General features: G+C 44.6%; 1 protein-coding gene across 1 annotated transcript in view; it reads right to left on the bottom strand.

Annotated features, from left to right (window-relative positions):
• The window catches only part of MACF1 (microtubule actin crosslinking factor 1), a 224806-nt gene that overhangs the window by 76193 nt on the left and 124260 nt on the right, over positions 1–24353 (bottom strand). The window contains exons 36-50 of the mRNA XM_015811630.1: positions 15978–16136; positions 15063–15296; positions 14672–14731; positions 13164–13700; positions 11303–11479; positions 10799–10922; positions 9422–9630; positions 7897–8214; positions 6602–6771; positions 5382–5538; positions 4658–4775; positions 4127–4189; positions 3274–3515; positions 2314–2443; positions 1094–1293 (exon numbers count right to left, since the gene is read on the bottom strand). Of these exons, the coding sequence (XP_015667116.1) occupies positions 1094–1293; positions 2314–2443; positions 3274–3515; positions 4127–4189; positions 4658–4775; positions 5382–5538; positions 6602–6771; positions 7897–8214; positions 9422–9630; positions 10799–10922; positions 11303–11479; positions 13164–13700; positions 14672–14731; positions 15063–15296; positions 15978–16136 (2898 nt within the window). The remainder of the gene's footprint in view (positions 1–1093; positions 1294–2313; positions 2444–3273; positions 3516–4126; positions 4190–4657; positions 4776–5381; positions 5539–6601; positions 6772–7896; positions 8215–9421; positions 9631–10798; positions 10923–11302; positions 11480–13163; positions 13701–14671; positions 14732–15062; positions 15297–15977; positions 16137–24353) is intronic.

The following is a 24353-nucleotide window of genomic DNA, read 5'->3' as shown; positions in this document are numbered from 1 at the left end:
CCACCATTAGGGGATCAGTGAGAAAGAAATCCCATAATTCTCAGAGATCTCATCTTAGTGTAATGAGTAATAAGTGACGACTGGAGTCTATTTCTCTAACTTCTAAGATTCCATAAATGAATCCCATTTTTCCTATTATTCATCCTCATTATTGACATTCTGTGTGAATATTGCTTCCTTGATTGTGCACTGCTGTTAGGGTATTGACAATTATGAGGATGCCCTAGAAACCCCTCAATATGTCTTTCACAATGTGTTGAACTGCAACCTCCTACTTTCCAAGTACCATGACCAAACAAGCAACTCCAGCCACATGGACCAGGACTGGGTGGCATGGGAAGCGACCTACGGAGGGAGACCACTCTTGAGAGCCAAACTGCCCTGCCATAACAGGTCCAAGGAACATCTTCTTCCAAGAACTTGCAGGGTCGAAGCAACAAATGGCAATATTTATATCATCAATTAACTATGTCATCTTCAGGTTCATTCAGAAGGAACATTTAATGAGGTGTAAAACATGTATAACACTAACTAACAAATCAGTGAAGAGCCAAACAAGTTAGTCATAAAAAGTAGGAGTTTAAACTGGCTGACAACAGAGCCAGTAGCACATTTGGCAGCTCTAAAGCACCCGAACATGGAGTTTCTGGAAGTGTTGCATAGAAACTGCAGGGGCTGAGCTTTTAATACATCTCAGCTTTTCAAAAATGCTAGGGAGGATGATGGCATTTCTAAGGCATTCCAGTCCTCTGCCTCATTTGTCCTGCTGCTACTCCAGAACACATAAACAAGTGGCAGAAAGAGTATCAAGAACACTTCCCCCCCCCTTGGCTGATTGGCTACCGATTTCTTAGCAATATGATTTATTACTTCAAAAAAAAGAGGGAGACAAATTAAATATGAGCAAGATGTTAAATAAACCAAACATTTGTAAATGAGCCTGTGAGGACTTGAAGTGAAACTGGAGGTTTTTTGATCAAGCAAACTGAAAGGCCATTCGGCCTCTTCAGTCCCCAACTCCATCCACACTGACTTCTCTGCACTCAGTCCAAACTCACAAAAAGGCAGAAACCAAGACTTTTGCTCGACTCACCTGAACCTGCTGTTTTTGGGCATTCAGCATATTTGGATCAATGGACAGTGGTCCCAGCACACTCATCATAAGCTCCTTCTCCATCAGCCAGGGCCTCAGCTGGCCTTCCGCTTCCTGAAAACTTGCCAGTTCATTGGCTGATTTTTCTAGCTTCTGCTGGCGTTCCTCTGTCACCTGCTTGGCATGTGTCCACCTGGAATCTGAACATCGAAACCACCATGGTTGGGGATATTGGCAACATAATGCAAAAGTGAAATATATCTTGCGTAGATCTTTTTACAACAGCCACTGGCTAAAGAGGAGCCAAGCCATGGAAAACAAGAATAGATCCTGCCTAAACCAATATTAACATCAAAGTTCTTTGTCCCCACTTACACAGACTCATCTTACACGCACATTTCGCAGATGAAAATAGGCACACCTATGTAGCCATCCTTGCTTCGTTTCCTTTTCACACACCAAAGTTCACTGCCCCAGAGCCTTCTCTCTCCACACTGAGGACTCTTTCCTGCTTGTGTACAGAGAAGACATCCACTCTGCAAGGTGCAGCCTGCTCTGCAGCACCACGTCCTTTGCTACCTTCTAGAAGATTCGACTCTTATAACTGTCTGCGTGTGGAAGGACATGCTCACCAGCAACAAGGGCTACCACACAGGCAGTGTTCCTGATAAACGGGAATTTATTTATTTATTTCCCAGGCTGTCACTGAGCCTCAATGGGCTTTTCCCTTGCACCAAATCTTGTGGTATTTCAACAAGCTCATCTCCAAGACCTCATGGGACAAGATGATTGGGGGAACTTGCAAGATTAAGAAAAACCACATTATTATTACTACTGCAGTTATTATGTTTGGTTTAATTTGGGGAATATTTATTATTTATTTATATATAAAACATATATGCTGCCCACCTCGGCTGAAGGTGAATATGCTGCTACCAAAAATGTTATGGAGCACCTATACCGTGTTCAAAACAGAAGACATATAAAGATACCGATATCAGTAACATGGTATATTTGCTCCATAACAGTTATTTCATAGAAGCATGTTCTTATTGTGTGCTTCCCATTTTGCTCCCTTATCCCATGGATTCTTCACTGCTCCTGAGGCTGTCACTCCCCCCCCCCCCCCCGTTTACACAATGAAAGGCAGCCGGAGGAGGAATGTTCTGAATTTTTAATTAGCCTCTGCAGAGTTTCTCCAAGATTCCCAGGCCACGTACTTAAGTCTTCCAACATCCTCTTCCAGTTTCTTGCTTCTGGAGAGTCAGGGTATTTCTCCAGGAGTCCAGAGAGCGATTCCTTGGCTGCCTGGACCTTCACAGCGTTCTGCTCCAAATCACCCAGAAATGCCTATTTAGAAAGGAGGAGAGGAAGGGGGTGATTGAGAGTGAGTTAAAGGCAGAAAGGTTTTCCTGGAGAAACCCCCCCCCTCTTGACTTCTTCTCCCCTCCGAGGGTGGCAGAGGCTGCTGCTGCAAGAGGGATGATGCGACCAAAGTGGTGAGGACCAGTGTTTTCAGCCTATTTGGGGCTTTGTGAAAAGGCAGCCTTAAACTTTCTCCAAATCAGAAGTATCAGCTACTCAGATGAGAAGTTGGAGGAGTCCCAGTGGGTAAAATGCAAATCTCAAGGCATTTGCTGTGCTTCTTACTTGAGCTGGAAAAAAATGGTGCCCAAAAGTCCAGGGGGCCCATGAACCCACAAAAAGGGCGCTTGCACACAGCACTTGGAAGGCACCCATGCTCTGCACATTTTGAGTCTGGCCCTTCACTGGATGGAAAGCCTGAGCATCTGGAAGGAGGGCCCAGTTCGGAACGATTGACCTAAATCCCTGTCAGTATTTGAAAAGGATTTAGGCTGTTCTTTGAAGGAACACTCCCCAAGCAGCATTCGCAATAGTAACGCCAGAATATATTACAGAGAACCCACAAGTACAACAACAAAAATCTCTTTAAAATGGCATTTCAACCATTTGAATAACTACGTTACATTTTTGTGGGAGGCATGAAAAGGGGTTTATAAACTTAGTCTGATGCTTCAAATCAGCCTCAAATAGAGAATTGTTCTCCTGGGAAAAGACTACAAAAGAAGAAACTTGCCATATGCTTTGCTGAACAACATTATTATGGGTGGTCTTAAAAAAGCAAGGAACAGAATTTTATTTAAACATGAAAATAAGACCTTGTTATGCTCTGCCTGAGCTCTCATTGTTTCTGATTTTGTAGGTGAAGAGGAAGCTTCCAGGACTTTCAAAGCCTGCTCCTTCTCCTCCAACCATGTCAGCACAGAGTTCACCTCCTCCTGGGCCTCCCTCATCTTCTCCAACACGGCCGAGAGCTGCTCCAGGCGCCCCCGTAAAGCAGCACCCAGCGCTCTGTACTGTAGGTTCACATCTGACATGTCACACTGGATCTCCGTCAGATCTAAGGCAGAAAAAGAACCCAACTGAAATTAGAGAAATTAATTAATTTGCTTATGGTTATAGATATAAGGCCTCAATGTAACAGAGAAAGATATACTGTAAGAGTTTACATATGTTCAGTGTAATAAACAACATGCATGAACAACCTCAAAGGGCGATTCAGGTGAAAGACCTTATTCTGCACACTCAGGCTCCCCTTTTCTTAAGAAAAGAGATGATGGAAGAAGGGACACTTTAGAATTTCCAGAATCTACGACAGGGGTGCAGCTTTTAAACTATTCCCTTTCCAAGAATCAGCAGTTGCTTTGTCTCCTGCCAATTTTGCTTAGAGAGCCGTAAAAAAGCTTTAAATTCTGGATGCATCTATGATTTGCACTTAGTTAAAAAGTTTGAAATAACCTGAGATGAGCAACAGGAAGGTTTGGGAATGAGTGGGAAAGAACCTTCCAGTTTTACTCCATCCATACGGCCCAATTCATAAAGAAAGAAACTGCAAGGGTCAAAGCAACTTACTCTCTTTGCTTTGAACAAAATTGTTATTGATAGACCTAACTGCAGTAACATAAAGACACACACTTCCAGAAGTATGTACAATTAACTGAATTGCCTCACCTTTGCAGGTGTGATATCCATTTACACTGCCTGTTGAACTACCACCAGCAGGGAGCACAGCACCTGAGCAAAATCATAAGGAGGCAGACATAATGACATGGTAGTGTAATATTTTGGAAAAGATACAAAGGTTGTGTCCTTCGCAGCTGGAGCACAACTAACATCCATTCATGCTGCTATAAATTAGCTGGTTCAGTGTTTTTCAACTTTTGCAACTTTAAGATGTGTGGACTTCAACTCCCAGAATTCCCCAACCAGCCATATTTAAAATTGCTGAAGTTGAGAAACATTGAGCTAGATTGTCATTAGCCCCTTTAAGGTAGTAGGATCACTTCTGCATTATTTTTATCTTACTAAAAAAACCACTGCTAAGGCACACCGTTTCCAAACTATCACCATGAAATGCCATTAAGAAGGATCCAAGTATTTAACCAGTGTGTAAATACTGCTTAGGCAGAATTTCGAGATCAGAATGGCAGTTTAAAGAGAGGCAGGTAAGAGGAGAAAAGAGTGTATCTCTCAGTCTTCTACCTGTCTTGGATTGTGCATCTGGAGCTGTAATCTCAATGATTAAATTCTCTAAGGCTGTCCCCCGTTGGTTCATCTCCTCCACAAGAACCCCTTTTGCTATCCATTCTTCCACAAAGACCTGAAAACAGAACAGAGAAAGCATAAGAACATGACCATTGGCAGATGAAAAGGTCACAAGACTTCATGGCAATTTAACACATTGAACATTCCTTCCCACAATTATTTTGTCTTCTGTCACAATAAAAATCACCACCACATTTGGGGAAATTCTGGGGATACCCTGAAGGCTTTGGGAGCTGCATGTGGTCCTGGGCCTTCCACATGGGCCCCTTTTTTCCACAGCTTTTTAGCAGGCCAAAGCCAGCCTGCTCCCTCCCTCTGAAAGAGCCCTAGGGGAGGGGGACACACCTCTTCAAAGCAGGACATCTGGGCAGCTGCCCTCTATAACCTTTTGCCATGACAATGAAAGTGGCCTCTGCAGCAGCTCACTTCCAACATGACTCTGTAAATCTGTGTGGATGGAGGTGTTCAGCAAAGGAGGCTGAACCACACACAAGGTGGACTTTGCCACATCACCTGGGGCTTTCACCTTTCAAAGAGCTTTTTGCACAAAGTAGCAGTTCCTTGTCAGGATATCTGCCAAACTACAGTGATGAAGCCACAGCCTCCACTTTTTTCATGAATTTGCTTATAAAATGACTTCTGGACACATTTCTCTGCCCACCTCTGTTTGCTGCCTCCGCTTCTCCAATTCATGTGTGCCCAAAGAAGTCTCAGTAGCTGGGATAGTCCTCTCTGTTTCTTGCAGCCACTGCCTGAGCGACCGAACCAGTTTTCGGAATACATCCAACTGTTCTTGGCAAGACGAAGCTCCTTTTTCCCTGGGAATGGATTAAAACAAAATGGGCTGTGAAGGGCTTACACACTATCTGGCAAGCACAATCACAAACAGAAGAAGAAAGGGAAGCACTTGCTCCAAAAGCAGAAAGTTGCAGATTTCTTCCCTGCTGTCTTTACAGGCAAGGAATACGAGAATAGAACATAAAAACAAAATGTGGGTGCTCCCCCTTTTTTCTCTGTTATGCCATGGTTTGGGAGAAGTTTATCAAGCTTCAGAAGACAATTCAACAGTGGATGGGGAGAGACTGAAGATAAGGCTGTTTTTTCTAGGATTCAGAAATCCCTGACTTATAACCGTAATGGAGCCTGGAATTTCTGTTGTACGTCATGATGGTCATAAGTCAAGGCATCCATGTGACCGACACAATTTTATGACCCTTTTCTGGCAGTTCTTAAGCAGATGTAGCAGTTGTAAAGTGAACACTGCAGGCATTAAGCGAACCCATTGTCTGGGTATAAAATAGCTCCAGAATGCGTTGAATTGTTTTAAGGCTTTGTTCAGACACTTATCCTAAGGTAAAGATTCCTGGACATTCAGATAGCTAAAGAAAGGGCTCTTCTCTTTGGTGAACTTAAATAGCCTCCCAGGCACCATTTTTATTCTTATCCCATAGTTAACCCACAGTTTTTCCTCATGGTAGTTGTCCACAATATGGGCAGGCGTCTTCCTCACCCTAACACCAAAAACAATATTCTGGAGAGAAGGAGATTATTTCCTGAGTCTGGAGACAGGGAAAGCTTTCTGTAAAAGCTGGGAATACTTTGGGAAATGCTTTACTTTTGGTGAAGCATGCATTTTATTCAACTATCTCTTTGTCAAAAAGCTCTTCAAGTCTTCTAACAATTCAAAACTCTGCAAAACATTTACCAGGTGAGAAAAATTGGGAAATATTACAAACTATAGCAGCAGAGATTGCTCATGGCCTTCATTTCTCTGCCTCCCATCTTTTCCCAGCACAAAGCAACTGGGATACAGTCAAAGAATTACAATGATTCAATCTCCCACAAATTTCCTCTCCTCTGGCTGGGAGAATCCCTTCTCACCTTTCCTTTGTGGCTTTTTGCAGCTGAGTGAACTCTTTCCGCAAACTGCGCACCTTCTCTTGGTGCGAGGAGAAGCCAGTCCACACCAGCCCACAAGAGCTTATCTCTGTAGTTAAATGTTCCAGCTTGTCCAGATCCTCATGGCGCTGCTTCATCTCTGAATTCAGTTCCTGGAAACATCAGGAAACGGGGTGAAGGTGCAGGGAGACACAGGATAGATAGGGTTGAAGTGAACAGCATCTATAACTCAGTCCAAAATTTAAAGGGTTTTGCCATAAGGAACAGCCTTGAGATCATCCTGGTCCCTGGAAGTCATGCTGGATAGCAATAACAATCCCTGCATACAAATCATGTTAGGATAATTAGAGCAGACATGACTGGTCTCCAAAGGCAACTGGATCAGGGCTGTGAAACACCTTGGATTCAGCATCTCCCTGAAACACCCTTAGGCTGCTGCACTGTTTCCTGGGTCTACTGACAAGGTCATTCTTGATCAACCTTGATCGTGATCATCCTTTTCTATGAATTTGAACTTTAAAATTACAATTATGGATAAACGACCCCCAAATTTCTGTGGGCAAGGCTTGTCCCGAAAAAGAATATGAAAATGCAAAATCCCAATTATGCAACTGTGCAGAGTCCAGAGCTCTTGTTTTCTGACTTGCGAGAATTCTATTCTGCCATCTCTTCAGCTTCATTGTAAATCTCCTGCACTTGCTTAACCTCGTCTCTATAAACAGAAGGACCAGAAGCTGGACAAGAGCCAGGAAGCAAAATCCTGCAGCCCAAACTGCATTCAGGGGCTTGTGGGTAGCCTAGCAGAGGATGGCTTATGGAAGCACCCTCCCTTCACAGGAACCTAAGTGGAATTTTCCTCCAATGGGATTTTCCCATGTATTTTACCACAAAAGATAGATAGGGCAGGCTAGAAAAGTCAATGCCCTCCTAACCATACCCAAGCACTCCGAGTTTGTTGGCAATGTCCATTTTGCTCTCCGAGTTCATGGTGACATAACCCTAACCCTAGGGTGAAAATCCAGAGAAGCAGCAGTCCAAGCCTGTTCTCAAAGGGAGTGTGGTGCATAAATTTATTTATTTATTTACTTTGCATAGCTTGTTAGAGGGATTTTTGCTACTCCTCTCCCTTTTATTTCCTGGTTTGAGCCTGCCAGCTCTAATAAAACCCAACAGGCAACGGCCTCTTCCTGGAGATGCCAGAACCAAGCCCAGGGACCAGAAACCAGGTGTCCTCCAATCCTGAGCCTTGCCTGGCCCTTTGCTCAGCAGCTTCTCACCTGGATCTGCTGGGCGAAGTGAGTAATGTCCCGCTCAGGTTGGTTTCCCAAGGCCAGCATCCGCCCTCGGCTCTCCATGAATTGTTTCAGCTTCTCTGAGAGCTGCTCGTACTGTTCCACCTGGGGGAGGACCTTCTTCCAGGTGTCCTCCTTCTCCTGCTGCTGCTGCCACAGATGGCTAAAGCACTGGGTCACCTCCGCCAGCTTGCTCTGGAGGGTGGCAGCAGTGGTGCTGTCAGCTGTTTCCATAAATTGGGTCACCATTTCACGGGTGGCTTCCAAGCTGCTCTTTTGCCTGGCAATGTCTTGTTTGAGCTTCTGCAACAACAAGGATATATATTTTGCATATACCCAGAAACAGAAGAACTGCTTGCTGCCAGGGAGAATCTGCCATGAGCCCAGGAACTAAGCTTCTCGCAACAAAGAAGCTTTTCTCCATGTTTGGAAGCCTCTGCCAGTTGCTGCTTCAGGTTCAGAGATTCCATAAACCAAAGAGCTCCATGAGACAAATCCAACTCGCAGCCCGGACCAGCTCAATCAACAGGGAACCATTTTGCACCAATGGAAACAGTGCAGACTCTCCTATTAGTCACAGCTCACCCCACTACAGACTTTCATTCCGTTCCATCAACCGAGACTCAAGGCCCACAAAGTACAGAAGCACAGCTAACAAGAGGGAGTCAAAAGAAGTCTGGTCTGCTGGTGATGTAGAAGGGATGTGCTCTCCCACTGAACACAGCTTACATCAAACCTGGATTCTGGACTAGCCTGTCCTTTAACAAACAAGAATTGAAGCTGTCTTTCAAATCAAAGGAAATCCAGGGTGTGCCGTGGGGTGTTTTTTTAACGCTTTTTGTTACAGCAGTGCAGCAGCAGCACAAGGCAACCTGCTTGGACTGGACTCTTCTGAGGCCTTTGTAAAGGTTTCTGCCACTCTTCCCCATTATCTCCCCTGGGGCTCTGCTCAGTGCTAAAGCCTGGTGGCTGCTCCTTGCGGTGGGAAAAAATGCAGGTTCTCTGAGACTGAAGACTGGAGAGAAACAACCCAGAAGTTTGGAATCATTCCAGATTCCAGCTCTCCCTGTGGGAAAGAACTCTGCTTAATTCATAATAAACTTTGGAAACTATTATTTTATTCATAACTCCTTTCTGGAGACTTTGGGTGAAAAGTGTTCCAATCTACTCCTAAGGAGCAACATGTTCTATATTCCACATTCAACTGGATCTCCATTTTGATCTCAGATGCTCAATCTGCTAATTATGGCTGTCCACCAACTGAAATAACACTCTGCATATACTCAGGGAGTAGCTTTTATCACCGATCAGGTGCCATATAGCAAACCTTTGTACTGAAAGCAACATCTATGGTTCAATCGTTTTCAAAATTGGATTTGGATAAAATTAATAATGATAAAGACAAGGAAAGTCCAGGTTGTTCAGAGACATTTTCGGTGTTCAAAAAGTCCCCATCTTTTTTAAATTCTGGAACAAGAGTACAGTCAGAAAGCTAAGTGAAATATCTTACTGTGTTTGTAGCAAGCGCCTCCTGGATGGAAATGGAGGAGAATGCAGACCCATCCTTTTGTTTGAGACTTTCCTCAATCTCAGCCATGGACTGAAGGAGGCTCTCCAATGCCTCTTGGACACTCTGAGATTGAGCAATGGACTTCTGCAAAAGATCTGAGCGCTCGGCCATCCGACACAAAAGGCTCTGGAATCGGCTCACAGTGGAATCTGTGCAAGAATCAAATGAATTGCAGGGGAAAATTAAAATGGCCAAAGAATTCCTCATCAAATTTGCAGATGACACTAAGCTGGCAGGAATAGCCAAAACCCCAGAAGACAAGCTCAAGATCCAAAAAGATCTTGACAAACTTGAACAATGGGCCCTATCCAACAAAATGAGTTTTAATGTGAAGAAAAGCAAAGTTTTACATTTAGGCAGGACAAATCAAAGGTAGAAGTACAAATTGCGCGAGACCTGGCTCAAAAACAGGGACCTTGGAGTCCTAGTGGACGATCACTTGACTACGAGCTAGCAGTGTGCAGCAGCCAAAAAAGCTAATACAATCCTGGGTTGTATAAACAGAGGCATAGAATCAAGATCAAGTATTAGTACCGCTTTATAAAACCCTAGTAAGGCCACACCTGGAATACTGCAGTCAATTTTGGTCACCATACTACAATAAAGATGTTGAGACTTTGGAAAAAATTCAGAGAAGACTAAGATGATCAAAGGCCTGGAGACTAAAACATATATATGAAGAACGGCTGCAGGATTTGGGTTTGGCTAGTCTAAAGAAAAGAAGAAATAGGGGAGATATAATAGCAGTATTCCAGTATTTGAGAGGTTGCCACAAAGAAGAGGGGGTCACTTTATTCATCAAAGCACCAGAGGGCGGGACAAGAAACAATGGTTGGAAACTGATCAAAGAGAGAAGCAACCTAGAATTAAGGAGAAAGTTCCTAACAGTGAGGACAATTAACCAGTGGAACAGCTTGCCCCCAGAAATTATCGGCGCTACATCACTGGAGGCTTTTAAGAAGAGGCTGGACAGACACTTGTCTGAAATAGTATAGGCTCTCCTGCTTGAGCAGGGGGCTGGACTAGAAGACCTCCAAGGTCCCTTCCAGCTCTAGTTTGATTCTGATTCAATTCCGATCGCCTGGGATCAAAGCATTCAAGGTTCTCCAACATTATACGAAACTGCCTAGGAGGCCTGAGGAAGGGTTTAAAGCTGTAAATTTCAACGCAGTCCTTGAGAACAAATACTCCAAAGACTTTCTTCCTCGCTTTAATGCCCCCCCCCCAGCCATCCTCAAGCATTGGTCATGCTGAATTGCAGTCTAATAGACTTGGAGTGCACCAAGTAAGAACAGACCTTTTCCCCCCCAGGTTTACCTGTGATCTGCTGGATGCCTCTGTGGTCAGGAACTGGGGCTTCCCGTATTTCCAAGAGGGACTGAGCGGCTTTTTCAAGCTTTTCTACAGGCACCTGATGCTCTGCAAGGTCCTCCTGCAGGTGCTGTTAGAAGCAACGGAAAGGAGGCAGGATTCAAGGCAGGAAGAAATACCAGAACTGGACTAAAGAAGTTCATGTCTTTAAAAAGAGGTTCTGAGGCTCCAGCCTATGTAGAAGCCCTTTAGAAAGGTATGATCTGGCACGGTTATTTCTGGTTTTCTTTCCCCTGAGAGCCATACTGGTGCCCTCCATTATATAAGGCAGGAGGGGGAAGATGCCAATTCCCACTAAGGCTTCTGAAAGAAAGTTCTCTCCCCCCCACTGCCCCCCCACCAAAATGCCCAGCAAATAAAAATGCAGGCTTGTGTAGTGTGGCCCAGGCTTTTCTAGCTGAAGCTACAGGTAAAAAGTCCGCAAAAGATTAAAGCTGAGGAGTAACTCACTTTGGCGCTAACCAGCTGCCTTTGCAAAATGGCCGGATCAGAGGAGATGGGCTCCAGCAGGAGGCGGGTCACAGCCCCTTCGCTCTCTTGCAGCCACGACCGGAGAGATCCCGCCACATCCTGGAACTGCTGGGAGCGATCCAGCAGGAGGTTCAGGTGGAGGCCGAGAGCAGAGCACTGCAAACAGGAGAAAAGACCAGGTGGGGCTTTTCTAAAAACATCCCCCCCAAGAACACTTTTTCTTTTTGAATCTCCGCCTGAAGACTGCATGGTGCTGCCTGCCACCCCCAAGGCTGCCGCCAATCAGCTGGAGCTGCGCGCGCTGATCCTGGGCTCTCAGCCCAGCTCCAGCTGACTTTCCCACAAGCCTGTGAGGTGCTGCCGCCGCTTCACCTCATCCACTTTTACACTTTTTTTTACACTTTTTTTTACAGTGCTTTTCAACCCGTCATACGCGTACCACCTGCCAGGTGCCGACGTACCTCCAGTGGTACGCGGACCACCGGTTGAAAAGCCCTGTGCTAAATAAACCTGAAACTGCACAAGGAACAAATTGAAATACCTCCAAAATGACCTCAAAACAATTGTTACATAAAATACCACCAAAATGGTTTCTTTTTCCTTCTGTTCAATTGTGGAGACTGCCAGAACAAGCACCTGCATTGTCCTGGGCAAGGTTTTTTCAGAAGCAGCCTGTCCTTTCCTCCTCCTCCTCCTCCTTCTTAGTGCTGAGAGAGGGCGATTGGCCCAAGGTCACCCAGCTACCGTAGCTTCACACCCAAGGCAGGACTAGAACTCAGGCTCTCCCTGATTGTAGCCCAATGGCTTCACCAATAAGCCAAACTGACTCTCTTAAAAATGTATTTAAACATCCATAAAATCAAATTAAATAAGAAAATCAAAGCTATTAGCTCAGAATTAAAGTTATTTTCTATTGGTAGAAAGATATCAATAGTAAGACCTATTGCTATTTATCCCAGGAAACTGGGATAAAATGAGGGATATACACATCTCTATTAATAAAAGCAAGAAATAGTAAAGCGAGCTTTCCTCACAGAGGCAGAAGTTCCCACCACACAGAATAACCCCCAGTTAACTAGAGCTGGTTCTAGAAAAGCCATCCTTAACCCTAAGAGTATTTGTCATTTTGGAAAAAAGTATTTGGTCCTTTCTGGTTTTCTGAATTTTTGCATGTTTGCAGCTGTATATTATCAGAGTTTCCTGTGGGTCCTATTGAAATATGTAAAATATTGAGGGACCATATGGAACTAAGGCACGGTGCTATGGTAATTTCATTTATTTCATAAATAAAGCTATCCAGCATGTGATACGTGAGGGTGCAAAAGTGATTGATTTTAGTTTCAAATTGGTTATACCTGTTTTAGCTGCAATAACTGCCAAGCAACGATGCTCGGTGGTGCAGTGCTTAGAATGCAGCATTGCAAGCAAACTCTGCCCACTGCATCCCTGGATGTTATTCTGTTTTTTGTTTTTTGAGGTTTCCTGACACAATTATGTGACCGAGCATGTCACGCCTCTCAAATCTGTGTAGTGAAAACTTCACTGTGGTGAAGTTTGTTTTATAAGAGGGGTTTGGTTCAAAGTAGCATGACTCTTTAATGAAACAACTGGCCCCAGTTATCCTTTTAATTAGACTGAATGGGGGGGGACAGTTGCATTTCCTCACTGGCATATGCAAAAATTCAGACAATCTGCCAGGAGGCAAATACTTTTCTACAACCACATTCTAACAACTACCCTGGCTTGGAGGATGTCATAGAAGAAATGAAAACAAAATGGGGAGCAGGTACAACGGGATGCTCGGATAGAATAACCCTTTCCTTTTAAAGGTTTCTTGTACCTTAGAGTGGAGGCTGCCGTATCTCCTGTTGGCGTCTTCCAGTTTGCTCTTCACTAATGTGCTGGTGGCCAATATCTCAGGGCATGGCTCCCCTCCACTTGCAGCAATGACAGCCTCCTCAGCATCCAACACTTTCTGCCCTGACATCGTGACAAAACGTAAATCTCCTTTGTGGGAAATCACATCTTCAGAGAAGCTGCTCTGCTGGAGGAGCACAGGCTGAAGGGACTCAAGGCTGCCATCTCCTGCATATATCTTCTCCAAGTCTTGCTCAGCCTGTTCCAGCCAGGCTGCAAACTCTTGGTGGTCCCGCAAAAACTTCTGCAGCTCATCCCGGAGTGTCTGCGCTTGTTTGAGCTGCCCCTCCGTGTGAGACAAGGAAGCGGCATACTGGTCCTTCAGCTCTTCTAGCCTTCTTTGCAGATTCTGCTTCTCTTCAGGTGTGAGGTTGTGGCTTTGTTTGTCCAGGAAAGCCTGGGCTGACTGCGTGGCTAGAATGACATCTTGCTGGTGAGAAAGGAACTCTTGGTGGTGGACCTGGAAAGAAAACATAAAAGCTATGTCAAAAGTATATCAAAACCAAACTACCAATGGAAAAATCAAAGCCAGACCCTGCGGGCCAGGAAGAGAAATCTCTGGTTCTTATAGTTGTCCCAGCTTTGACTCATTTCTTCCCAACAGAGAGAGCCCAAGATTGTTCTAGTTGTATAGTTATTATATACATATACACGGGAGTCCTTCCATGGCTGCTTCCAAACAACATGGAATGCATCATAGTGGAGTGTGATACAAACAAACAGTGGATGCCAATCAATCTCACTGATGGAAAGGGTCAGGAGGGACACTTGGAGGCAAACCTCACAATCACCTCAGTAAATAGATGATCTGGAGTTGGAGAAACCATGCCCAAAACTATCTACTAATCCAGACAACTGCAGCACTTTGACCTGTATTAAAGAATGATCTGAAAGCCAAGGATGGCCACTATGAAATGGGTGAGATGGAAGCCTGCTTCTCAGCCTTCAATATACGTGATGCTGATGCTGCAATTGATTCATTATTCTCAGAGAAACTTCCAGGCCAGTTAATCCTCTTTAGTGAACATGGATAAAGAGGTGTGCTTTGAGTGTGCTCTGGGACAGAATGTCCAATTCTGGGACTCTCACACAACCTAAAGATTTACATTTGGTTTCCAGAAAAGGGCTACGATGCATTCAAGGTTAGGATTAGAGCCAAGGTGTCGAAAATCAACACAACTGAATCTGGGAGACAGTGACTAAAAATGAAATGACACAAATGGATTCATAGCCAAGCCAGGATGTTACTCAGTGAATAGATGCACCAACCTTCAAACTTGTGTAGTGCAAATCAAGATTCTTTTCAACAATTTCCAACCAATGGCCATCAGGAGCATCTTGGACTTCTCCACCTCCATGTCTTCCACCATCTTTTCCCACTGGCCACAATTTATCTTCTGGGACCCCTCTAGACTTCTTCACTGATGCCACCCAATGTAGAAGGGATTCAATCTTACTCTGATTTTCTTCAAAGTCTTTGATCACTTTAACCTGGGAACAAATTTTTGAGAGGAGACGAAGTAGCAAAATTCCTTGGATATGAATAAACTGTTGCATCTGGAGCAGGCTGCTTTGAACAGGCTGGGCAGCAAGGATAAGACAGGAATCACTTCCTTGAGCACCTTCCATAGCAGTTTTGACAGACTCTGCAACAATCAACTTACATATAGTTATATAATTGCATCTCCCCCTAAAATGTGATGACTGAATCAGATGTAGAGGTGGAGGAGAGGCATCCAATCTCCTACTCAGTGCAGAATCTAACAGGGGATCATCCAGCAATAAAAGAGTTAAAATTACCCAGCCTGTAGCACTGTCCTACCTTTTCTGTCTGTTGTTGCATTACAGAGCTCACAGCACTTTGAAGCTCCTTCTGGGCGGCCTCCACCCTTTCCTGCAGAGACAGATACTGCCCCTGAGCCTGATGGAGCTTTTCTTGCAGGGATTCCAGCTCTCCCGGGGGCAGCCTGATTCTGTTCTCCTCCAGAAAGTCCTCTGTCGCCTTCAAGACACTCGTAAAGGGAGCAGTCTGGCTGTGCAGGCTCCAGCGCAAGTCCTGGGTAACAATAAGCAAACCCTTCTGCAAAGTTCTAGGAACTGACTTTCAAGGCTGGCATTATAACTCTCTTCCAATCATCTTTTTCAACAGATTCAGTCAAAAAAGATTTCTGGAGCCACCCACTAAACATTTATCAAAACTTACCATTACTTTTACATTTTGATTTCATTTATTTATTCAACCCACCAGGCAGACTAGACCAGAAAATCAATTTCCCAGGTAGGCTATTGGGATTGGCTACAATATCCAAATCTTGCAGGTCTGACTGAGCTGCATCTCCTTCCCCTGCTTATCCTCTGGTGCATCAGGGAGGCAGCTGCCTGAGCCACTTCCAAATATTATCTTGTAGTTCTGGGCTTGAAAAATCCTCCAGCCCCTTTTGCCTAAGGAACGGTTCCTGCATCTCTCCACTGAGGTCACCTTCTTTGCCCTCTAAAATAGGGTTTCTCAACTTTGGCAACGTCAACATGTGTGGACTTTAACTACTGGCTGGGGGGTTCTGGGAGATGAAGTTCACACATCTTAAATTTGCCAAGGTTGAGAAACGCTGCTTAAAGTCTTGATGGTTCCCTCATGGAGAGCGCGATGGGAGAGGGAAGCCAGAGTGTTTCATGAAAGTTCTCCCATCAGGCCCCCAGAAAAGGTTCTGTCTTTCACCCTAAGGTCTTCCATGCTTACGGTCACGTCTTTCTGGCTGTGTTCCAGGGCAGAGAGGTCTTCTCCCGATGCCCCTGCTGTGGCTGCTTGGGAACCCTGCAGACGGGCCTCTGCCTGATCCATCCAGGTGCACATCTCCTGCAGCTTGTGGTCTCGTATGGCTTGTTGTTCTTGCAATGTCTACATGGCAAGAGGGGATTTTTAAAAATGAAGCAGTTTTTTAAGGCTTATCAAACAAATAAAAAGACAAAGTCAGAGAAAATGTAAAACAGAGAAACAGAGGTTGCTGTAGGACAAGATGCATTATCTGTCTCTTACTCTCTCTTGCTCACCTGCACCTTTCCTCTTCCATGTCAATTTTACAATAAGACTCAACTCATACTGTAGGAGGGAAGGTTGGGAGGGAAGAAATGGATGAAGGCATTCAGATGTTTGTCACCAGCCTAAGAAAATACCTGTCAATTTTTGTTTGCAGTCTTGAGAATAAAAAAGGCCACGTAGAATGCCTTTGCACGACTGCAGGGACCTACAAGAGGTCATTCCCGAGACAGACCCGGTGTGTTTGGGTGTGTGAAGGAGAGCAAGACAGAGAGAGATTCCACACAAACGTCTTTTGGCCAGCCTTCCCCAACTAGTGGTTTCCAGTGGTGTTGGACTTCAATTCAGACCCTCCAGGCAAGCTGGAGATTGTGAGAGTTGAGGTCCAGCACACTTGGAGAGTGCTGGGTTGGGGGAGGCTGCTCTGAGCACAGAGTAACTTTAAGGCGATTGAGCATGATGTGTGACCCTGGACCATCCTCCTCTCAACGCTTGGCCCCTGCTGATCCTTGGGCCAAAGGAGTTGTCCTGCTTTCTCTGTCAGTCTTAAGCCAAACGACAAAAGCAGTTTGAGAAAGGGAGTAAGAGAAGCTCTCCTCAAAAGTGCTCTTCGGCAGCATAAGGAGATCTTCTGCATTAGGGATGGGATACATTCAATCTGAAAAGGCAAAGCACATTGGTTAATACACACAGAGAGACAAGAGGCAGAACAGCACAGTGGGACAGAGGCCACTGTTAAACAACACACACACCCCCGAACAGGGGAAGTGGGCAGAGGGTGGGTGAGCAGCAAACACAGAATTGTGTCCAGAAGCGTGGAGGAAGGTGGGCAGCCCAAGGAGAAGGGGTCGAGGTCCGAGGAGGCTGGGGTGAAACCCAGAAGTTCCGTTGGGGGCAAAATTAGAGCTGAAAAGTGATTTTGATGAGGGCCACTGCATCCGAGCAGGGAAAGGTTCCCTCTTCCATCTCCAACCACAGACTTTGCAAAAGTTACCTTCTCCCTCAGACTGGGAATGAAAACCTCCCTCCCCCCACATCCCCTGCATGCATGCATGTATGCACGCATACACACACACACACACAACACCACAATTAATTTAAAAATGTAACTATCCCTATCCCCGCTTCTCTCTAGCAAGGGGAGGAACCCAGTCACCTGTGCCCCCATCGAAACAGGGATGTTGGCAGAATATTTTGTGCTGCTATATTTTTTATAGAGAATCATTAATAAAGTTAGGCAATTTGAGGACTGGAGTTAAAATTTTCAGAAAATCTCTGAGGATGCATGCCTCCTTTAAAAGAAAAAAATAATTATTTCCATATTTTCCTAAAATAGAAGCAGTATTGAATAAGAACAGGCACATTGCTGAGTTAATTTTAAATATTTACAGAGATTTCAATAAAGTATTTTCTAGTTTATTTGGAGATGTGTGTCTAAGTAATAATTGCATTACAATCATTTAGTGAATTTTGGTGCACTAATTTTTAAATTATTTCAGTGCATAAAATGCAATTTGATTTTCAGCAGAGAAAACCCAAAGACGTGCATTTGGAGCAAAATCCAATACTTTAATTGGAAGAAGTCTTCTCCAATGACCTGCTCTCAAAATCCATAATGTGCCCATCAAGTTGAAAGGTTTGGGGATACCTAATCTAGGTTGGCTACCTTTAAGGATTGTTTCATATGTAATTTTTTTCATATGTAATAGATTAGAGGAGCTCATGCTAATGTACATTATGTACAAATTCCAGCACATTTGAGTGGCAGCCCAAAAGATGACTCTTGCCCTCATGCATTTGCATTTTTCAAAGACTCTGGCTAATCTTGGGGTCACACACTCTATCTGCTGTGACCTCCCTTGCCTGCCTGTCTCTCCTCTCAGCCCTCCAGACACTCTGCTGGTCTATCCATCAGTTCTGTCCGCCAGCCCTTCTTGATCAGCAAAGCCAAGAGAAGGAGTCCTTTTTGTTCTGCACTCACTCAATGTCCTGAATGAGACCAGCCTAAAGGTTTTGCAAAGCCCAGCAGGAGCACCACTGCTTCGTCTAGAGGAAAAGCCACACATGCACAACCACAACCACACTGCTCCCTGTCATGGACAAGGCAGCCCAGAAGAGGGCAGTCCACCCCGTCATCTCCTCTATCAGCTCTGTTGGTTGGAGACAGACCTGCAGGACTTCAGTGCGGGTGGTCACTCTCTTGGACAACTCCCGAAAAGACCTCTGCAGGTCATTCAGCAGCCTCAGCAACTGCCCACTTTGCTCAGTATTCAAGTCTTGCCCGTGCTCAGAAACGAAGAACTGGATATTCAAGGCCATCTCATCAAGATGAGTTTTAGTCTCTGTGAGGGGCTTTGCCAGTTCCTGGCCATATGAAGAGAACAGAAAGAGAAACTGTTAGCAGGGCAAATTATTCCAAGGCTGGACAGAAATTACTCAACTGGAAGAAACCACATTACAGCATCATCTTAGGTTCAATTCATTGGATTTCCTTTTGCTCTGAAAGTCAGCTTCCATTGTGTTCTTTCACTGGCCAGCAACAAACCAATATCCCTGGTCTGTTAGATTCCAAGAGTTTGTTTCCTCTGAAATCATCAAGGTGGTGCATACCACAGGGCAGGGTCTTTCAGTGACATCATCCAGAGCTCAATTACATCAGTTAGGATACATACATCATGAATTAGCCATTCCTCTTTTAGAGCACCACCATATCTGCAAGTGCACTGAAGACTATTTTCCTGCCATGTGTCATAAGACTAACAATTTTAATGGCGCAGTCCTGTATTCAAACCACATTTTGGTTGTAGCTAATTAAAAGCTAACCTTACAGCTTTCAATCCTTTCTCTGCCACCAAGAGAAAGAAAAAGAATCAACAGTCCTTAATAAAATGGGATCCAGTGCTGCTCTCTTTTCTCTAAAGGAAACTAAGCCATAAATTGCTGCATTGCTTTGGAGCTCTTTTCACCCTTCAGGGAAGTAAGCCATGCCCAACAGTATTTGGCTGAAGCAGGAGACTCCCTCTTTTCGTGAAAGTCATACCATAAATGTCTCTGTCTCGGGAGGAAGGGAACAAATCCAGGACCCATGATCATACTCTAGAAAGGAAACTTGTTCTTAATTCCCATATCAAGAGCCTGCAGAATTCATCACTATAGATGGTTACAACCCAAACAAGTCACTGCCTATTATAATGGGTCCTGGCCCAAAGCAGTATTTATAAATTTAAACACATGGATGATAAATAGCTAGCCAGCATTCATCCATCCCTCACCCCCTCCCAATGACAGGTCAAAAGACCCAGTTGCCAAGAGGGGGAAGAGGTTCATCCAAGGGAGAGGACAGACCTGGATGACTCCAGGTTTTGTGGGGGAGAACAAGGAAACCGGCACAAAAAAACACAGCTTTTTGCCTGGAAAGAAAGAGAGTAATTCCAAGAATCAGAAGGGCAATTCTGGCTATTACGGTAGATGCCAGCAGCCAAGGGCCTGTGACCTTCCCCTGGGAAGCATCTCCCATCAGATCCTCCAGGGGCATCTGGGAGGTCAGTGCCTGTTATGTGCAATGCTGGAAGAGCCATGCAGCTGAGTTCAAAAAGCTGCCTTCCGCATCTTGTGATATTTTGCAAGCTCAAACAGCTAACAGGAGAATGAATGAGGGTGGTGAGGTCTCAAGAGATGAAGACAGCACGGTTAATGAAATGTCGCCTCCACCTATTCCACCCCCCATCCCCAAAACTGCATTGTTCTTTTGCAGACAACCTTAACATGGCTGTTGCTATGGCTACCTTGTATCTCTGAAGGTAGGGGGTCCAGCTGCTGGCCTCAGTCACAGCGTGGGATTCAAGGCCACTGAGTTGCTGGGTGGTGTCTGTCACCCACTTTAGCAACCCTTGCAATTTGCCATGGAGTTCGCCATGCCGGATTTGGATTTTAGCCTTAGAACAAAAAGAGACTAGAGAATTAATACCGCTATGTGAACACAAAAGCAAACCAAGATTAATGAAAGGCACCAAAAACAGTCACCCTTTCAAGATATGGGACAATTCTGAAATGAAACTAATGCCACAATGGGAGTCTTTCCCTCAGAACTGTTCTTGTAAGCAGGCTCACAAAAGAACTGCCACAAAGGTAGCTATACGTTTTAAGAAAGTGCAGAAAAACAACTGTACTATACTGTAAGGAAAATTGTGAGTACCTTTCTCAAAAGGCTTTTGCCACACAGGCAGAAAAGCACCAGACTAGAAAGTGGGAGACCTTGAGTTCAAGTTCCACCTTAGCCATGAAAGCCAAATGGGTGATTTTGGGCCAGTCCCTCCCTCTTAGTCCAACCCACCTCACAGGGTTGTTGTTGTGGGAAAAATAGAAGGAGGAAGGCATGTTGGATATGTTTGGCCCTTGAGTTATTTGTAAAAATAATAAAAGTGGGATACACATAAATAAGTAAGTAAGTAAATAAATAAATAAATGTTTGTGGGGCAGAAGAAATCAGTGTTTGGATGGACCCCCACAAATAAAGGCAGCTCCTTGAGCTGGTCATAAACTCGGACAAGGGCATTCATTTGGAAGAAGAGCCCCTGTGCAGTTGAGGCTCCAATTGCCTCACAGAACTGGACCTTCCCTCAAGAGAGACCTTCCCAGGGCAGCCAAGGGTGATTTGGGCCATGGATGGCAGGGAAGACCACACCATCAAGGGGACACAGAGGAAAAGGCTGTGACCCAAGAGAGTGGGGAAAGGCCTAGCTGCCTCCCTTTTGGAATGGGGCTAAAACATCTGGCAGCAAACAAGATAACCTTTCATTTAACACAACAGTAACAAATAGCAGAGAAGCCCAGGAGCCATCAAGACATGGCTTTTTCAACAAGCGGGTCTGGCCTAGGGAATTTTAGTGGGGTTTTTAAGGGTAATTTTAAATTTATTTATTTATTTTATTTAACAGGATTTATATGCCGCCCTTCTCCCCATGGGACTCAGGGCGGCTCACAGCGTATTAAAACATCATACAAAAAATTTCCCCTACTAAAAACCAATTAAAACCCAAATATTGGTAGCTGTGGCTCTTTAAAATCGTTAAAAATTGTCCCTATTTAAAACTCACCCTAGGTCAGGCCCGCTTGTTGAAAAAGCCATGTCTTGAGGGCGCGGCGGAAGGTTAAGAGATCCGGAATCGTCCGGATCTCGGGGGGTAGTTCGTTCCAGAGGGTGGGGCCTTTTCAAATATTTTCTTTTAATTTGGTTTTAATGTAGATATTTATTGTATTGTGGTTTTATAAGGCTGAGGAGAAGGGCGGGGTACAAATTAAATTATTAAATTATTATTATTATTATTATTATTATTATTATTATTATTATTATTATTATTATTATTATTATTATTATTATAATTCCAGTCAACCATCTTTTTTCCATTTCAAAATAAAGCTCCTCTCTTCTAACCAAAAGAGCTCCTTAATGCTGTAGTGTGAGAATGCATGTATGTTTGTGTTTGTGTAATACATTTATTTATATATATTATATATATTATATAAACATTTATCAAATGTAAGTACTGCGCATCTCACATTCAGTATATATGTATGCTATTTCCTTGTACCAACATGCTATGTATGAAAAACAGCAGCAGTATTCCACAACAGGAAGTTTATTTTAACAGTTATTTCTTACTTTATGAACTAAACTGCAACACATTTTGTTGCAGCAGGGCCTCTAAAACCCACCTCACTTTATAGAGGTTGGGCTCCAAATGCCCACTTTTGGTTTATGTAAAAAATTTCCCAGGTCAACTGCTCTGCGTCACGTGTGAGGAAAAAAAAGCACATGGGATAACCATCATCTTTCACTTTCATCCAACCTTTTTCTGGAGAGTCTGAGTGCCAAAACTATCCCATGTTTGATAAATTGTTCCCACCAGGAATGTGTTTGGCCCTTAAAGAAGGCAATACCTTTTCTGCTTCTACTGCAGTGTGAAGGTTTAGCTGCAAAGATGTCAGGATGTCATTGACAGAATCAAAAGACTTCAAAAGGTTCTTCGCGTCTTTCTTCAAAGCCCTCAATAATTGCTCCGGGATCTCCTGAGGAGAGCTGGCCACAATCCCTTCCACAGCTTCCAGCTCTTGATTCACAGGCGCTGACAGATCCTTCAGCTCCCCATCCAAGGCCTAAGATGAAGAGGATGCTGTTAAACCTAAGCAAAGGAAAGCGTTTTCCAAATCTGGAATAAACCTGGGCTTCACACTCCCTCTGCCTATCCATTCCAGGCCAACCTAACCCTGCCCAAGCAGAAGACCCACAGCTATGGCACTGGCATCCCTGTCCAAGCATGAAGCCGAATTGGGGCCAAACAGCTGAACCAACCCCTCCTACAAAGCTCCTCTTTCCATGGCTAAAGCATAATTAAATGTAAAGGATAATTAAATGTAATTAGAGGAGACTGGGCTTAAAGAGTGCTTCTTAACTGAGGTCTCTAAGAATCAGAAGGCACAATGTGGCTTTTATATTTTTCCCTCCGTAATTTTTATTTTTGGAGACATTTACAAATAGAGCACATTACCAATGTGTTCCAAGAGTATCTAGAGCCCAGTCCAAATACACAGACAAGGCAGGAAGCAACTCCATTCTCCCAGCCCAATTCATCGAGAGCAGGACTCAGCCATGAGCAATTCCAAATCTTTGTGATTAGCTACCGAGTCCACCCATTTTTCATTCTTGGCCCAGTAGACATTAGGACTCAAGCACACGAAGGCACTTTGAGAAGCAAGAGGAGGAAAGAAACACAGACAGACATGAATAGTCAAGAGCTGTTAACCATTTGGAAACTGAGGCAAGGATACATCCCTAACATACCCAGTTCACCTGCTTTTGGCAGAACCATATTTTTCTAGCCTCAGACATACATCCCAAAGACTGGCAACTCCACCCAACTGGCAGAGGGAAGTGGGCTACGAGGGGGAGTTGGAAAGGGCTTGGATCCACAGGGGAAATTTCCAGGGCTTGGAAGCTGCTAATTTGAGCCAAGGGATCCTTCCATCCCTGGAATAACAGAGTCTCTTCTCTGAGTTATAAACCCTCAGGTCAAAGCTGCTTTACCCAGGACAGCACTTGGTTTTCCTTAGGTCCTCTGTTCCCAGTTGCCCAGGAAGTAAAGGAAGAATGAAAATTAAGCAGGGCATCTTACTTTAACCAATCTTTAACCAACCCTGTATTGTGCTCACAGGAGCAGCTACAGGCCCAAACCAAGATGGCTCCTAGTCTCAGCCCCAGTTGACTGCATAGCCCTCCTCTGGCATATCCTGCCTGCAGAGAACCATGAAAATGGTCCTGGAGGCAAATATTCGAGAGCCATTCCAAAACCGGAAAGGGCAAAAATCATTCCTTAAGCCCTGGGAAAGGAGAAGGAAGCATCAGGAAGAGGCCCAGGCTGGCTCCTCCATGACTCCCCGGGGTGAAAGAGGGAGGAGGGGAGGGGAAACTGGAGCCTGCAGGTCTAGCTGCCCTGTGGAGTCAGGCCCCTGATCTGGCCAGCCTCGGAGGGCCGACCCAGCAGTGTCCTCAAGCCGACGACGCGGGCCTGCTTCTCTCACCTCAGCCTGGCGAAGCAGCTTTTGCAGCTCTGGGAGGTTCAGCTCCGTCAGCAGAACCCTCTGTGAGCGCATCTCAATGCTCCGCACACTGGAGAGCAGCGCAACCAGCCTTTCCTCGCAGTTCAGGCAAAGCCCTTTGCTCGATGGCGCCTGGAAGAGCAGGAAAGACAGAGCAGGCCTCTCTTGGCACCGGAGGAACACGGTGCTACATTTATTCACTTTTACTTCTTTCTAAAAATACCCCCGTTTCTTCTTTTTCCATCACATTTTTTTAAGCTAAACATCTTTTTTCAAAACTCTAGCAAACATTTCTCTGGAATGTCCTCACCTTCTTAGACCCTTTCCAAAAAATGTTTACCGATCCCCATCACTGACAATATTCCAACATTGTATTAAACTAGTTTTCAGATTTGGCCATATCAAATTCTGGCTAGCCTTTTAGCTGTATTATTGTTCAATTTAAACATTTTAGTGCAGATGTTACCCTTTATGCTAGATAAT

Source organism: Protobothrops mucrosquamatus, unplaced genomic scaffold (genome assembly GCF_001527695.2).
Source record: "Protobothrops mucrosquamatus isolate PMUCROS unplaced genomic scaffold, P.Mucros_1.0 scaffold46, whole genome shotgun sequence".
NCBI classification, from domain to species: Eukaryota; Metazoa; Chordata; class Lepidosauria; order Squamata; family Viperidae; genus Protobothrops; species Protobothrops mucrosquamatus.
Note: the sequence above shows the minus strand (reverse complement) of the source record. Positions and strands in the feature narration are given on the sequence as shown.